The 15,002-nt window shown below is 46.7% G+C and overlaps 1 protein-coding gene across 4 annotated transcripts in view; it reads right to left on the bottom strand.

Moving 5' to 3' along the window:
- The window catches only part of LOC122944480 (UDP-glucuronosyltransferase 1A1-like), a 103,970-nt gene that overhangs the window by 31,679 nt on the left and 57,289 nt on the right, over positions 1-15,002 (bottom strand). Inside the window, exon 1 of one of the 4 annotated variants that reach the window (XM_044302798.1) lies at positions 9,627-10,509. The exons of the other annotated variants lie outside the window; for them this stretch is intronic. Within the exon in view, the coding sequence (XP_044158733.1) occupies positions 9,627-10,484 (858 nt within the window). The 5' untranslated portion in view covers positions 10,485-10,509. Of the gene's footprint in view, positions 1-9,626; positions 10,510-15,002 lie in introns of those variants that run through there. 4 annotated transcript variants of the gene reach the window in all.

Raw genomic sequence — 15,002 nt, 5'->3', positions numbered from 1 at the left:
CCAACCTGGTCTTCCAATCCTCCCAGCATTGCCATGCCCTCTCATATGTCTCCCACGTACCGGGTGCAAGTGAAGCCCGTATGAGACCAGCTACGGTGTCTCCAGAAGTTCCCACAGGCCACTCGGGCAGTCCAGCCCGCGCTCCTCTGCCCCCGGGGCCAGCTGGCGGAAACGCTCCCACTGTGAACGAGAGAGAGCGTCAGCGATACAGTTATCAACCCCTGGTACATGCACCGCTACCACCCACGCATTGAGTGACAAGCACTCCAGCACCAGCCTCTGCAACAGACGCACCACCAACGGCGAAGAAGCTGACAACCCGTTAATCGCTTGCACCACCCCCAAGTTGTCACAATGGAAACGAACCTTCTTGTTCCTAAACTTCTCCCCCCATAACATCACCGCCACCACAATGGGGAACAATTCCAGCAACGCTAAATTCTTGACCCAGCCCCTCTCCACCCAGGTATCAGGCCAACCCCCCGCACACCACTGCCCCCCGCAATAGACCCCGAAACCGCCTCCTCCCGCCGCGTCAGAGAAAAGGTCGAAATCAAAGGAGTCTACCGCCTCACCCATAAACAGACCTCTCCCATTATAACACTCCAGAAACGATGCCCAAACTTGCAAATCCGCCCTAAGCTCCTTCCCCAATCTAATAAAATGGTGCGGCGCCGCCACCCCCGCCGTTGCCGCCGCCAAACGCCTACTAAATACCCTACCCATGGGGATAATCCTACAGGCGAAATTCAGCTTCCCCAGGAGTGACTGTAGGCTCCGCAATTGGATTTTCTGCAGTCGCCTTGCCCTGTCGACCTCCCGTTTCAAGTCCTCAACCTTGTCCAAGGGCAGCCTACATTCCATCCCCACTGAGTCAATCACTATGCCTAGGAAACTCAATTCCGTGGTCGGCCCCACCGTTTTTTCTGCCGCCAAGGGAACCCCAAAGGAATCAAACAACGCCTCCATCGTGTGCAACAGTAAAGAGCACACCCTGGATCCCGGGGGGCCAATACATAAGAAATCATCCAGATAGTGAATAAGCGATTCACATCCGGAGGAATCCACCACCGCCCATTCTAGAAAAGAACTGAACTTTTCAAAATACGCGCAGGACAAAGAACACCCCATTGGCAGACAACGATCAACAAAAAACTTACCCTCCCAAAAACATCCCAACAAATGCAGGCTCTCTGGGTGCACCGGCAACAACCTAAAAGCTGACTCAATATCTGTTTTCGCCATCAACGCACCCCTCCCAAACTTCCTAACCCACTTCACTGCCGCATCAAACGAGGTATAAACTACCGAGCACAGCGTCGGGTCAATACCATCGTTGACCGACGATCCCTTAGGAAAGGATAGATGTTGAATCAGGCGAAACGTATTCGCCTCCTTCTTTGGGACCACCCCCAGAGGCGACACACGCAAGTTCTGCAAAGGTGGTTCCAAAAAAGGGCCAGCCATCCTTCCAAGTCTAACTTCCTTCTCTAATTTTGTAGTCACCACATCAGGGTGCTCCCTTGCCGACTGCAAATTCTTCCTATGCAACACAGGCCCCGATGGAACAAAAGGAATTTTAAACCCCCCCGAAAAACCGTCCCGCAACAATTGCGCAGCCCCCTTATCCGGATATCTAGCGAGAAACCGGTCCATCTCTTCCAACCGCACTGGCGTCTCCCCCTTTTCCAGAACTCTCGCCCCTCTTCTGTCTTGCCCCTCTAAAGCAGCGCGTGGCTCCGTGAGACCCGCCACAGGTGGAACATTCGTGCTTAAATTTGCACTTGGCTCCAAATTTACACCCCCCTTCATTGAATAAAAAACACAACCCCTTCGCAGCTGCTGCCGCGAATCCGGATTGCCCCCCCGCCCCTGATTCGCTCCGAAAGGGCTGACCTGACCGAACCGGCGCCGTCACTTTGAGCCACAAAGCGATATCCTTGTGGTCCCATTTGATGCTAGGGCGTACCGCCTTCCGCTGCCTAAACTGTTCGTCGTAACGCAGCCAGGCCATACCCCCATACACCCGGTAAGCTTCCCCAATAGCATCCAGGTAACAAAAAAGCGCGGAGCAGCACTCCGGCGCCTTCTCCCCTATCACACTGGCCAATATCGCGAACGCCTGCAACCAGTTAGGGAACGTCCGCGGTATCAGTCGGTGCCTACGCTTCTCCTCGTCCTCCCGCTTACCCTCATCCTTTCGCGCCCTATCCAAATTGAACCTGTCCAAAGGGAGTAAGGAAAATATATCCACATACTCCCCTTTCCAAATGCGCTCCCTAACCTCCTGCTTCAAATGTGCCCCCAACGGGCCCTCGAAACAAACATAAACTTCCCCTTTAGCCCTATCATCTAACCGCATTCCATCCTCCTGATCAGACCCACCTACCTGCGTCTGAACGGACGCCGAAGTCCCACATGAAACCACCGTGGGTGTATCCGAAGCTGGCGGCCCCCCAGCGACCGCCCCCACACCCCACGCCGGCAATGGCCCTGACGCTACCGCCCCGCCGACGCCACCCCCCAACGGTAACACAGGATTCCCTGCCGCCCCCAAATTTGCTAACAACCCCACCAAACCCCCCAAGAGCTGGCCCAGTCCCTTACTCAAATCCGACTGAGACCCCCCAGCCCCCCCAGACACTAACTGACATAAAGGTCCCCAAGGTGCCTCACCTGGCTGCCTGGGTGCTGTGACCCCATCAGCCGAAGGTCCTGACTCCCGCCGCTCGGTCCTCTGAGACGGTCCTGGCACAGCGAGCTCCCACGGATGTCCCCTGGCCGGGCTGGGGCCAGGGACGTGATCTTCCGGATCCTCTCTGGAAACGACTTGCGAGGCGACGACTCCCTCCCCGACTTGCCTGGCCGACGAGGGCCTGCTGCCAAGGTCCGCAGCAGCCCCGTGCCCTCTGGAAGACTGCTCATGCTGAGGGGCCTCATCCACATCAGGATCCTGGAGAGAGCCCGCCGTTCCCGGTCCCGACCACAAGGTGGCGCTGCTGCACTGCTGATGAGGCCTGCTGAGGCCTGCCCGAGAGCTCCGCCTACTGGCTGGATTCCTTCCACGTCTGGACGCCCGGGAAGGAACTGCACCCGGCGCCTGCAGGCGTGAAGGGTCCTGAGAAGCAGGGCTCCGTCTGCGGCGCTGAGCCCGAGGGGAGGCCATATCTGGGCTGAGGCGCGCCGGCGGCCGGGCCCGCCGCGGCCGGGATGCCCGTGGCTGAGGCGAAACGGGAGCCTCAGCCGCCCCTCTGAGCAGCTGCTGGACCTGCTCCTGGAGCCAGCCGGGTCCCCGAGCAGCTGCTGCCGACCTGAGATCCGCCAGAAGCGACTCTACATCCATGATAGAAGGTAAGTGAGGAGTGCACGTGTACGCAGCTCCGTTCTCTCCACAAAATGGCCTCCTTCATCCCGGGCCCTCACCTATTTAACCCCTCGTTCCACCGCCCCCATAACTTAAACTGACCAATCCCTCCCCAGGGGCTCCCTCAAACCAGCCCCCCGTCATGGTCGCCTCCCCTAAAGGCTGCGCCCCCCAGTCCGGCTCTGTCTTTCTGAATGGATCCTTTTCCATTCAGAATGCATTAGGGCAAAACTGATCCCTTTTGGACCGCTTGTGAGAGCCCTGAACGGATCTCGCAAACGGAAAGCCAAAACGCCAGTGTGAAAGTAGCCTAACTTGGATCCAATATGGCAAGTACTGTTCCCTACTCCAGGCACCAAATGTACCTATATGAACTTACTTTCCCTGAAATTGTTATATGTGCTTGCTATCCCAATATTTGGCCGTTTTCCTTAAATACCCTACACAGTACACAGGCGATATTGTTGTCTACTCCAGGCATGAAGTGTGCCTATATGAGCTTATTTTTATCTTTATATGCGTTTGCTATCTCAATATCTTATATAGTACATTACTTAGGACTTATAAATTAGATATTCGATCTGTATAAACTACTATTATGAGCCTTCTAGTCCCATTGAAATGAGCTCTAGATTCTGTGCAAGCAACTATATGGCTACTTACCACCACAGGAACCGTTCTTGTAAACCGCGTCCAGAATTTTTTTACTATGAAAACTGCTGATTTATACAGTTTATCTTGTGGATATGTTATCTGGTCTTTGTGACTGTGAGGAATATGGATTAATATTTACTGTCAGCCATGTCCTAACACACACCATTTGCTGAGGTAGTGAACTCCACAGGAGGGCCCTGCTTCAAAGCCCCAGCCCTGATTGTAATTTGATTCACCTCTTGGCATGTTCATCAGTGTACATGCAAAATAAGTTCCCACCCCCCAGCCATCTGAGTGTCAGCTGGCAAGGAAGAAAGCCCCAGGCGTCCAGGCTTCAAGGAGGCCCTAGGTGGAGAAGGTCACACCTCAATCCACCAGTTTGGAGGCAAGCTAAATCCTGCAGGAAAACCTCCCAGCAGGAGGTATCAGCCCTTCCAGGATCAAGGATACCTTCCAGATATGTTGGCACCTACATTTCATAAGGAATTATGAAATCGCCCGGCCATCGCAAGTGCAAACCGGGTACCTATTTGTGTCCCGGTGGCCACGATGTACGTGCTCATGGGCTTTATTTGATGGGGGCATGCCAGGGAAAGAAGGTATCCATATCTCCCCATAGAAACCACATAACGGTACCAGGTTTGGACTCTACTTGTATCCGGAACCCAGGCAGGTCCATTGGTCCCAGAACTATCTCCCTGTGACCCTCTGGTCTGGCGCTATGAACCCTAAAGGGTTTTGTGAGTCATTTGCTGCCAGCCCAGAAGAGGGGGAGTGGACCCCTCCCTGAGGCCGGGAGGGGTTGGCTACAGGTTACAAGGCTTGTGCCAGCAAGCGGGCGTGTCTTTCTCTGAAAGGGGGTCACATCGTGCAAATGTGTTTGGAGAGACCTGGAAACCGCTGACATCCCTGCCCCCATGTAACTGAAGCCAAGGGCTATTCCACCCTTTTGACCCAAAGGAACTTTCATCTATCCGGTAACTGACTTGTACTCTGCTTAACCCTGTTGTACCCAAATAATCTGTATCTGTAACCTCAGACCACTGTACATATTCTCTGTGTATGTTGTGTTAAATCTAGTGTGCCCTTACGGCGATTAAATATATAATTTAATCTTGTGCTATCTTGTATCTCGATCACGAATCCCCACGTCCGTGTTTTGGCCTAGTCATAAGCTACCGCGGGTTGGTTTCTCAGCCTATATAATCCCTTTAGCGGACCGGGCTTATATCAAACGAGAAGCTGGTGGCAGTATACCCAGGCTGAGAAGGCGCTGTTTTCACTGCGGCAGTAAAAAAGGCTCTCTCAGCTTCTTGCCTGTCTGTGCCAGCGTGGACAGGAGGTGTGTGCGTAAACTGTACCAACCTGACCTAACGTGCTCCTCGGGAGGGTGTAACTTCACGTTTTTGGTAACAAGTGACCATACCTCATGAGCTCGACGTAAGCGATGTTAAGCGGGCACGAGGAGTGGTATTCGTCACAGTGACTTTTACTTAACTTTGTATTTATTTTGTATTTTCTTGTATATGGGCAGTGTCTGAGGAAGGTCTGCAAGCAGAAACGTCAGCCATGAATATTGCCATATGTTGCAAGCTGTAGTTTTATTTATTATTAACTATGACTATTCTCAGGTGGCCGTGACTCTTTTCCAGGCCCAATCTGCAATGAATGTGATGTTAGTTCTCAGCAACCACTTACTTTTGTCTGATAGGTGCAGGTCCCACGGCTGGGACCCACACCTATATCAAGAACTGAGTCCCAAAAGTGGTGCGCACGCTCAGCTGCCCTCTATTCATTTCTATGGGGCAGCTGAAAATAGCCAAGCACTGGCCCATAGCACTATGGCCGGTCATGGGCAGTGTGCTCTCATTCACTTCTATAGGGAGAGCTCTTAGCGGTGGCCGGATCGGATTCTTCCGGCTACCACTTTGCGAGGCTCCGTTCGTTATCGATATAGGTGCAGGTCCCAGCAGTGGGACACGCACTTGTAAGACAATGGGAGCATATCCTAGTAAGATGTGATGAGATGAGACAAACCCCTTAAGCAGTACTATTTGTGTGCTTCTTGTTGGCATTATGAGCCTCTTTTGACCTAACTACCACTAATGATGAGAAAAGAGCTCGCTAGAACACTAGACTATGTGATGACATCAGAGAGCATCATATGTATTTCAGATTATATCATCATCACCACCTGGGGGGGCAGTTACTTGACTAGAGATGTGATAAGATGACCTGAGTAAAGCTTTTATCTAATTTTGAAGTTAAGAAAGAAGTTGTCCTGTGATCACTTTCTATCATGGTCATGACCTCACATGACCGTGACAAAGTTTATCTCATATTTGAACAAGGAACAGAGTTCATCATCACTGGTGATATTGGCCAGGATTGTTCTAGGGGAGAGTCCACCAGATTTTACAAGGGATATATGGTAGAGAAAGTATTATAATCAGATCATACTTTTACTATTTTATTTAATCCACTGCTGGTTTTGCCTTTAAAAACCACATAAAAAAAAACTGAATGTGCGTTTGTACCCTAATTGGTAGCTAAATAGAAAATGTAATTACTTCCTAGCAGAAGAAGGCAGAAGGCCGCGGCACTCACAGGAGCGACAGCACCTTCTCAAACGGACGATTAAGAGGATAGGTCAGTATTTAAGTCTTGGAAAACCCTCTTAAGGTCAGATGTGACAGCACCCTATGGGGGGAATTTATCAAGAGGGGAACATTTGAAGTCCGTTTTGCTTGAGTCTGCGTTGGAGAACTTTATGCCACATTTATCAAATGTCTCATGTTCCTTGATAAATTTGTCTTATCCTTAAACCAAACACTTTTGTGAGAAGCTCCTCCAGTTTTCCTACTTCACCCTCCTCCTGAAGTGAAATTGTGACTTAAAAAAAAAAAAAAGTCTCAATGATAAATCTGGAGTGAAACTCATTAATATAGCTTATCACACCTACTTTCCCACCCACATTATAAAACTGTAGTGGTGTAAAAATGCAAAAAGGCGCTAAATTATGCGCAAGTGAGTGCAAATGTAAATTTGGAGAAATTGAGTGCAAAAAGTTGCAAAAGCCCTATTTTTGAAACTTTTTGATGCCAGAATTCTGGAGTGAAGGTACAATAAATCAGGACTATCAGTATAAAGGGACTTACACCTGGCATCCCCACCGTTTGAAGGGACACAGCTTACAGTCTTGCTCGGTACTGCAGCTCAGGCCCATTCACTTGAATGGGACTAAGCTGCAGTTAGGCCATGTGACCGATGAACGTGAGCGCTACGGCCTCTTCTCACAAAGGGGTGAAAATCGTTTGCTTTTTACTTTAAAGCATTTATGCCTCTTGAAAACATTTTTATACCCTGGACAACCTCTTTAAGCTGGATCTATCATGATAAGCTGCTTCATGGGTCGTCCCATGAAAAAATATTCTACATTTTTTAAACCAGCTCCTAGATCTGAATACTTATTAAAAATGTAGTTACATTAGTTAGGCTAGTAACACAGTAGCAGCAAGGAACTCAAGCAGGCTGTTTATTCCGGCTGCCTCTCGGCATGTATAGTCAATGGGGCCGGAGCGGTAGTCCGGGGGCACGCGTGCACTAGTGGCAGCACAGATCAGACAGGCTGTTCACCCACCGGAACAGCCTGCCGGAGTTCCTTGCCGCTAGTGTGAAAGTAGCGTTGTTCAATAAAATCTATCTGTATAGCGCTATCGCCTGTTTGTTTTTTTCCTCATTTCTCTGTCCACCTCACTGAGGTGGACGCACATGCTCAGTTCCATCCTTCAACTGCCACCAATTGTATCTTATGTTAGAAGCTGTGACAGTTACATGAAGAGAGCTGCAGCAGAAAGGACATGCCCCCTGATATGTGATAAGGAGCTCTGCAGGAAAAAGAACACTCCCCCTAAATCTAGCAGAGGAATTGGATCAATGAATTGGGGAGTTCTAGATCTATGTGAGGTATAGGCAGGGGAGGTCTGGCCATGTACTAGGGCTGCACGATCTATAAAAAAAATAATCGAATCGCGATAATCGCCAAATGCGATATGGCGATTTGGCCGACACGAAAATGCCGCAATTATATATGAAGGGGCTCCGCGCACATAACTGGCTTTGTGTGTAAAGTATTTTACTACGCGTTCGTTCACAGGATTGGAAGGTAAGAGACAGGATCTCCAGCCTGCCAGCGGCTGATCTCTCACTATGCCCATCAGTGAATACCTTAGGGTGTCTACTTTCCGAAATGGGGTCATTTGTGGGGTGTTTGTACTGTCTGGGCATTGTAGAACCTCAGGAAACATGACAGGTGCTCAGAAAGTCAGAGCTGCTTCAAAAAGCGGAAATTCACATTTTTGTACCATAGTTGTAAACGCTATAACTTTTATCCAAACCATTTTTTTTTTTACCCAAACATTTTTTTTTTTCAAAGACATGTAGAACAATAAATTTAGCGAAAAATGTATATATGGATGTCGTTTTTTTTGCAAAATTTTACAACTGAAAGTGAAAAATGTCATTTTTTTGCAAAAAAATCGTTAAATTTCGATTAATAACAAAAAAAGTAAAAATGTCAGCAGCAATGAAATACCACCAAATGAAAGCTCTATTAGTGAGAAGAAAAGGAGGTAAAATTCATTTGGGTGGTAAGTTGCATGACCGAGCGATAAACGGTGAAAGTAGTGTAGTGCCGAAGTGTAAAAAGTGCTCTGGTCATGAAGGGGGTTTCAGCTAGCGGGGTTGAAGTGGTTAAGTTCAGACAATGAATGGGGACAAAACTGAAGCGTTTTTGTCCGCTATTAAGATCCTATGACTGAATTGAAGCGGAATTGAAAACGCAGATGTGAAGGTAGCCGTAGCTGGACATCATATATTTATTATATCACATAATTATTTGCACAAGTTATAGTCTTTGTACCGTGCTAGCCAGTAACTAGAAGATATAAAAAGGAGATTCCTTAGTGGTTAATATCTGACTGAAAAGTTGATGACAAAACTGCAAGCTTTCGAGACTACTCACATCTTAACATGCCTGATGAAGAGACCTGAGTAGTCTCGAAGGCTTGTGATTTTGTCATCCTCTTTTCAGCTAGTCATTAAAAGGTATCAACTTCTAAGGCTAGTTTCCCACTAGCGTTAAGCGATGCGTCAGGAAACAGCCTGCCAGAGCTCTCTGGATCCCGAATTGCCGGACGGTACCTGAATTTCCACCGACCCCATAACTCTAATGGTGTCTGGTGGAGATCCAGCCGCAACGCAGCATATTTGCCGTGTACAAGCACAGGTGCTCTGCTTCCACTTCAGGTGCAGCGACTGTTCATGCCCTGCTGCTCCTGAAGCAGAGCCTCTGCACTTGCACCGCTACTCGCAGCAGCAACGCAGGGACAAGATTGCCAGGGCTGGGTGAGATGTTTGTCCCTGTCAATCAGGAGGCAGAGGGAAATCCTTCTGCAGCTGGGACAGCCCTTCATAGGTGAAGATCTCTGGCTGATGAGATGAGTCGATTCATACAAATCGGTTCGCTCATCCCTACCCAGCAACCTCTCATATAGGCTACAGCAAACAGAATAAGTGGAACATTGTTACAGAAATACCTTTTTTCTACCTGGTTAAGAGGCTTCTTGTTGGCACAATTGATGCCTCCAATAAAGATCATATTTGGCATAACAGGTCTGGGAAATTCAAAGACAAAGTCAAATCTTAACAGCACGATGGAAGCACGACTGAAAAGTTCCCAAACCGTGACATCCCTGTGCAGAAATTCTGACGCCATATGAGCAAAGGGTGCGTACAATAGATTATAGGCCATATATTCAACCAAGGCCAGCAGTGAGTTTATAACCCTCTGGCTGTAGGTCATATGGTCAGTAAAGGTAGTCAACATTCTGGGTATATAGGAAGGTGGACTAGGAGACCGAGCTGCTTGAAAATCCAATGAAAAAAAAGCTCCTCGCAAGAAAAATATGGAAGGAATAGATAAATGTTCAGCAATAATTTCTCCACATGGGAAAATAGAATCACTCAACATGGCATCAAAATTGCTTGTTTCCAAATCCTTGATTAGAGTTTCATTCTTGAGAAGGTTCTCACAGGTCGATGTAACAAAGTTGGTGGTATTTACTATCATTTCATATGAAATCTTCATATCCTGCAGAAGCGTCTTGTGAGTAAATACATGTTTAGTAGATTCCTTTATTAAGTTCTGCATAAAGTCTTTGCTGTAGGATCCATGGTAAGTTCTCACCGTGTAGTGGTCTATGTTCTTCACGTGAAAGTTGACCTCTGGAACAACTATAACAATTTGGTGACCTTTCTCAGATAACTTGTCCACTACATTGCGCATACTAAGCCAGTGGCTTCCATCCTGGGGGATCACAAGCAGCTTACCACCTTCTGCAAATCTAAATGCGATGAAAAATAAAAGACTTCTAATGATAATTTCACAGGGTGACAGAGTATTCATGATTGCCTCCACCGCACAGCCAGGACTGAAAATAATAATCTGCGCCCTGTGTTTGCCTACTTGCAACAGCACGGCTCTTCAGTCCACATCAATGAGTTTATTTCAGAGAATACAAATAGACCTTTGCTTCTTGATAAAATATTTATTAGATAAAAAAAACTCAATATTTGGCAGCGATATTATCAAGTTAAAATACTCATCATGAACTGCTGAGATAAGATTACTAGAGATGAGTGAATTTCTCAAAAATTCAATTTGGCCGATTTGCAGAATAAAAAAAAAAAATTGGTACGAATCACGTAAAAAAACGGCTATTTACTGGCTGCAGAGAGCCTTTATAAGGGTGTAGAACACTGTGCCTTGCAGTAACACACATAGGGAGTCTGCTTTGGTAGTGAAACAATACTGTGAGTCAGTATGACATGCAGATGACAGGCGTCGCTCTTAGAATCACTGCACACTTCACTTATTTGGGCAGCCACGGGGCCAAAACTGCCCAAATAACTCAAGTATGAACTCAGCCTTACAGGTCTATGTTAGCGCCAAGAAGAAGCGCACTCCTTTTACACCGTCGTCAGCCGATTCCACATAGATGTCTACAGAACCTGTTCTATTAAACGCTTATACAAGTAGAGCCCCCGACAGAGTGGAAAAGGTGTCAGCAGTAAGTTTGTGTTAACGTCACAGATTTGGCGCTTCTTGCATAATTTGAAAAAAAAAAAAGAGAGGTCCTAGCACTCACTTTTAAGATGTGTCAGTTTTTTGTTCTTTGTTGTTGCTTCAATACATCAGACAAGGACAATCCATCCACCATACGACCATTGTTTAGGCATTTTCGAACAACCGCTTTTAATCGCAACAAAGATACATGCCCAAATTAGGAAGTTTTATAGTTTGGAAAATCTCCCCTCCCCCACCAGAAATGGGGCAGAGCTCATATGCTCCAATCCTCCACCTGGGCATTCGTTAACTTCTTGTTCGTTTCACATGTCTGTCAAAATCACCACACCCTATAGAAAATCTCCTTATACAATATAATTCAATAATATAATAAATCATTCAGGATGTGTAGTGTGAACCATCATCACACACATGCTGGTTTTTTTCCAATTTGTTTTCTTTTTCCCCCACTTTTTTGCATATACAGTACAGTGAAAATATATATACAGAAAACACACAGTAACGACTTGATACTCTGCAGTGTAAAAAATGAGCAAGCAATATATCAAATTACATTTTATGAATAAAAATGCATACTTATTTTTTTTCAGGTTTTAATGCTCCAATCCTCTACCTGGACATTTGTTAAACTCTTGTTTGTATCTCAAATGTGTTAAAATCACCACACCCTATAGAAAATCACCTGTATTTTCTATAGGGTGTGGTGATTTTGGTGGGTGGAAATCCTGGCTGATCCTGATTAATCTTGACAAAGGTCAGTCTCTTCACATTCTGGGTGGACTAGGTGAGTTTTTCTTGGGGTAACTATGGCCCCCGCCGCACTTAACAACCGCTCTGATGCCACACTACTGGCTGGGCAGGACAGCTGTTCCAGGGCAAACTCTGCTAGTTGTGGCCACAAATCCAGTTTGGTATGCCACCACCTGCTGGTTCAGATCCTGCTCTAGGTCTAGCTGCTGCTGCTGGTGAGTAGTTTCTTCACTAATGGCAAAAATGTAAAAATCAGCGGCTCACCCTATATACTGAATGGACAGGGTGCTCACCTCTCGGTCCACCCAGACCGCACGGAAGGAAAAAATGTGTAATAAGAGAATGAGAGGCACTCCGTATAAGGGAACAGGAGACAATAGTTAACAGTACAAATTTAATGTCGCATCAGATCATTACACATAAAATCAACCAATAAAAAATAAATAAAATCTAATAAAATCTGTATCACAATAAAGGCAGGATCCTGAATGAATCGTACTAATTCAAGAGTCCATGATCCGATATTCAATCACAACAGATGGTGAGGGCAGATTGCCGTTTCCAGGATGTATCTTTCCAAATGTATCACAAGGAGGTGCAGAATCTCATCAATGTCCAATATGCAACAACCAAAATCAAGCGATACTTTAGTCAGGTACTGAGCAAAGATGCTCTCTTGTGTAATAACACAGTAGCAGCCGAGATCTCTTACCCTCTGTGTCCGCTCCGCTTACATGGAGACTCGAGGTAGCGGCTGAATGTAGCTAACGCGGCGTCCCACGTGGTGTAGAGTCTGACGTGACGTCTCACGTGACTCACCAGCTTGGATTGTAGTAGCGTATTCCTATGACGCTCACCAGCTCTGTGTTAGACTGGCTATACAGATGACCCCGACCGAAGCAATCACTTAGCGGTCACTCATAGTGCTTGGGGCAAAAGGCTCACTGTCTCGACTTGTCCAAACGCGTTTCGAGGTATACACCTCTTCCTCAGTGGTGGAGACAGTGAGCTCTGAGCGACCTTTTGTATCCTCCCAGAAGACCAGCTCAGGTGGAGCTGCTTTAATTAAAACATCCGGAAAACATGGTATCGGAACCTAGTTGTGTTCCATATCAAGTCCTGCAACATTCATATTATTAATAATATAGATATAAAATATCTGGACATCATAGTATCTGTATCAGGATAGCGACTGACAAAGTGGTATCATCCCACAATTTTTCAATATTTGGCATCTGTAATGTCCAGTCAAATGTCAAATGACAGACAGCAGATATATATGGAATACAATCCCACAAATCTAATAGCTTAACATACTTACATAACATATCCCATTATAATATAAAATCAAAAATATATCAAAATGACATTTTTTATTATAATGGGATATGTTATGTAAGTATGTTAAGCTATTAGATTTGTGGGATTGTATTCCATATATATCTGCTGTCTGTCATTTGACATTTGACTGGACATTACAGATGCCAAATATTGAAAAATTGTGGGATGATACCACTTTGTCAGTCGCTATCCTGATACAGATACTATGATGTCCAGATATTTTATATTTTATATCTATATTATTAATAATATGAATGTTGCAGGACTTGATATGGAACACAACTAGGTTCTGATACCATGTTTTCCGGATGTTTTAATTAAAGCAGCTCCACCTGAGCTGGTCTTCTGGGAGGATACAAAAGGTCGCTCAGAGCTCACTGTCTCCACCACTGAGGAAGAGGTGTATACCTCGAAACGCGTTTGGGCAAGTCGAGACAGTGAGCCTTTTGCCCCAAGCACTATGAGTGACCGCTAAGTGATTGCTTCGGTCGGGGTCATCTGTATAGCCAGTCTAACACAGAGCTGGTGAGCGTCATAGGAATACGCTACTACAATCCAAGCTGGTGAGTCACGTGAGACATCACGTCAGACTCTACACCACGTGGGACGCCGCGTTAGCTACATTCAGCCGCTACCTCGAGTCTCCATGTAAGCGGAGCGGACACAGAGGGTAAGAGATCTCGGCTGCTACTGTGTTATTACACAAGAGAGCATCTTTGCTCAGTACCTGACTAAAGTATCGCTTGATTTTGGTTGTTGCATATTGGACATTGATGAGATTCTGCACCTCCTTGTGATACATTTGGAAAGATACATCCTGGAAACGGCAATCTGCCCTCACCATCTGTTGTGATTGAATATCGGATGTTTGGCGTTTCATGGACTCTTGAATTAGTACGATTCATTCAGGATCCTGCCTTTATTGTGATACAGATTTTATTAGATTTTATTTATTTTTTATTGGTTGATTTTATGTGTAATGATCTGATGCGACATTAAATTTGTACTGTTAACTATTGTCTCCTGTTCCCTTATACGGAGTGCCCCTCATTCTCTTATTACACAGTTTCTTCACTAGGCGGGTCAAGAAATCTGCTCATCAGCAACTATACACTCAAGTTGCTGCTGATTGAGCTGGAACTGCTCCTACCCCCCCTCCCCCCCACCCTGCCAAAGCAGTCATGGCAGAGAAACGTGAGCGCAGAGGGCCCCCGGTCAGACCTGCAAGAGGATGAATGGTGGCGCAGATAGGCAGCGGCCAACGGACTACATAGGATGTCTCTATAGTAGTTCAGTTTGTCCTCCCTCTGCGTGTGTAAAAAAGGCCCCCATTTTGGACAGGTAGTGAGGGTCCAACAAGGTGGAAAGCCTGAAGTCATCCCTCTGTCGAATGTTGACAATTCAGCTGTCACTACGCAAGCAAGTGAGCATGCATCGGGCCATTTGTGCAAGTGACTCGGAGGGACTCCCTGCCTCCATCTCCACTGCATACTGCCACGGTGTGTCTGGGTCCTCTGCCTCTTCTTTCTCATCGCCCTGTAGCTCCTCTGGCTGCTCCTCCTCTCTTGACACCTGTGTATAAAAACCACCCATTTCGCTACACATTGCTTGTGCTCCAATGTCCTCCTCCAGTTCAGCCCCCACAGGGCTCATGTGGCTGTGAGATCTCGACGCCACGTCTCCAGTCCCCTGACCAGCCAGATCTACCAGCATCTGTTCCAGGACATAAAGCAGTGGAATGACATT

This window comes from Bufo gargarizans, chromosome 8 (assembly GCF_014858855.1).
Source record: "Bufo gargarizans isolate SCDJY-AF-19 chromosome 8, ASM1485885v1, whole genome shotgun sequence".
NCBI lineage: Eukaryota > Metazoa > Chordata > Amphibia > Anura > Bufonidae > Bufo > Bufo gargarizans.
The sequence above is the reverse complement of the archived record's forward strand: the minus strand, read 5'-3'. Positions and strand labels throughout refer to the sequence as shown.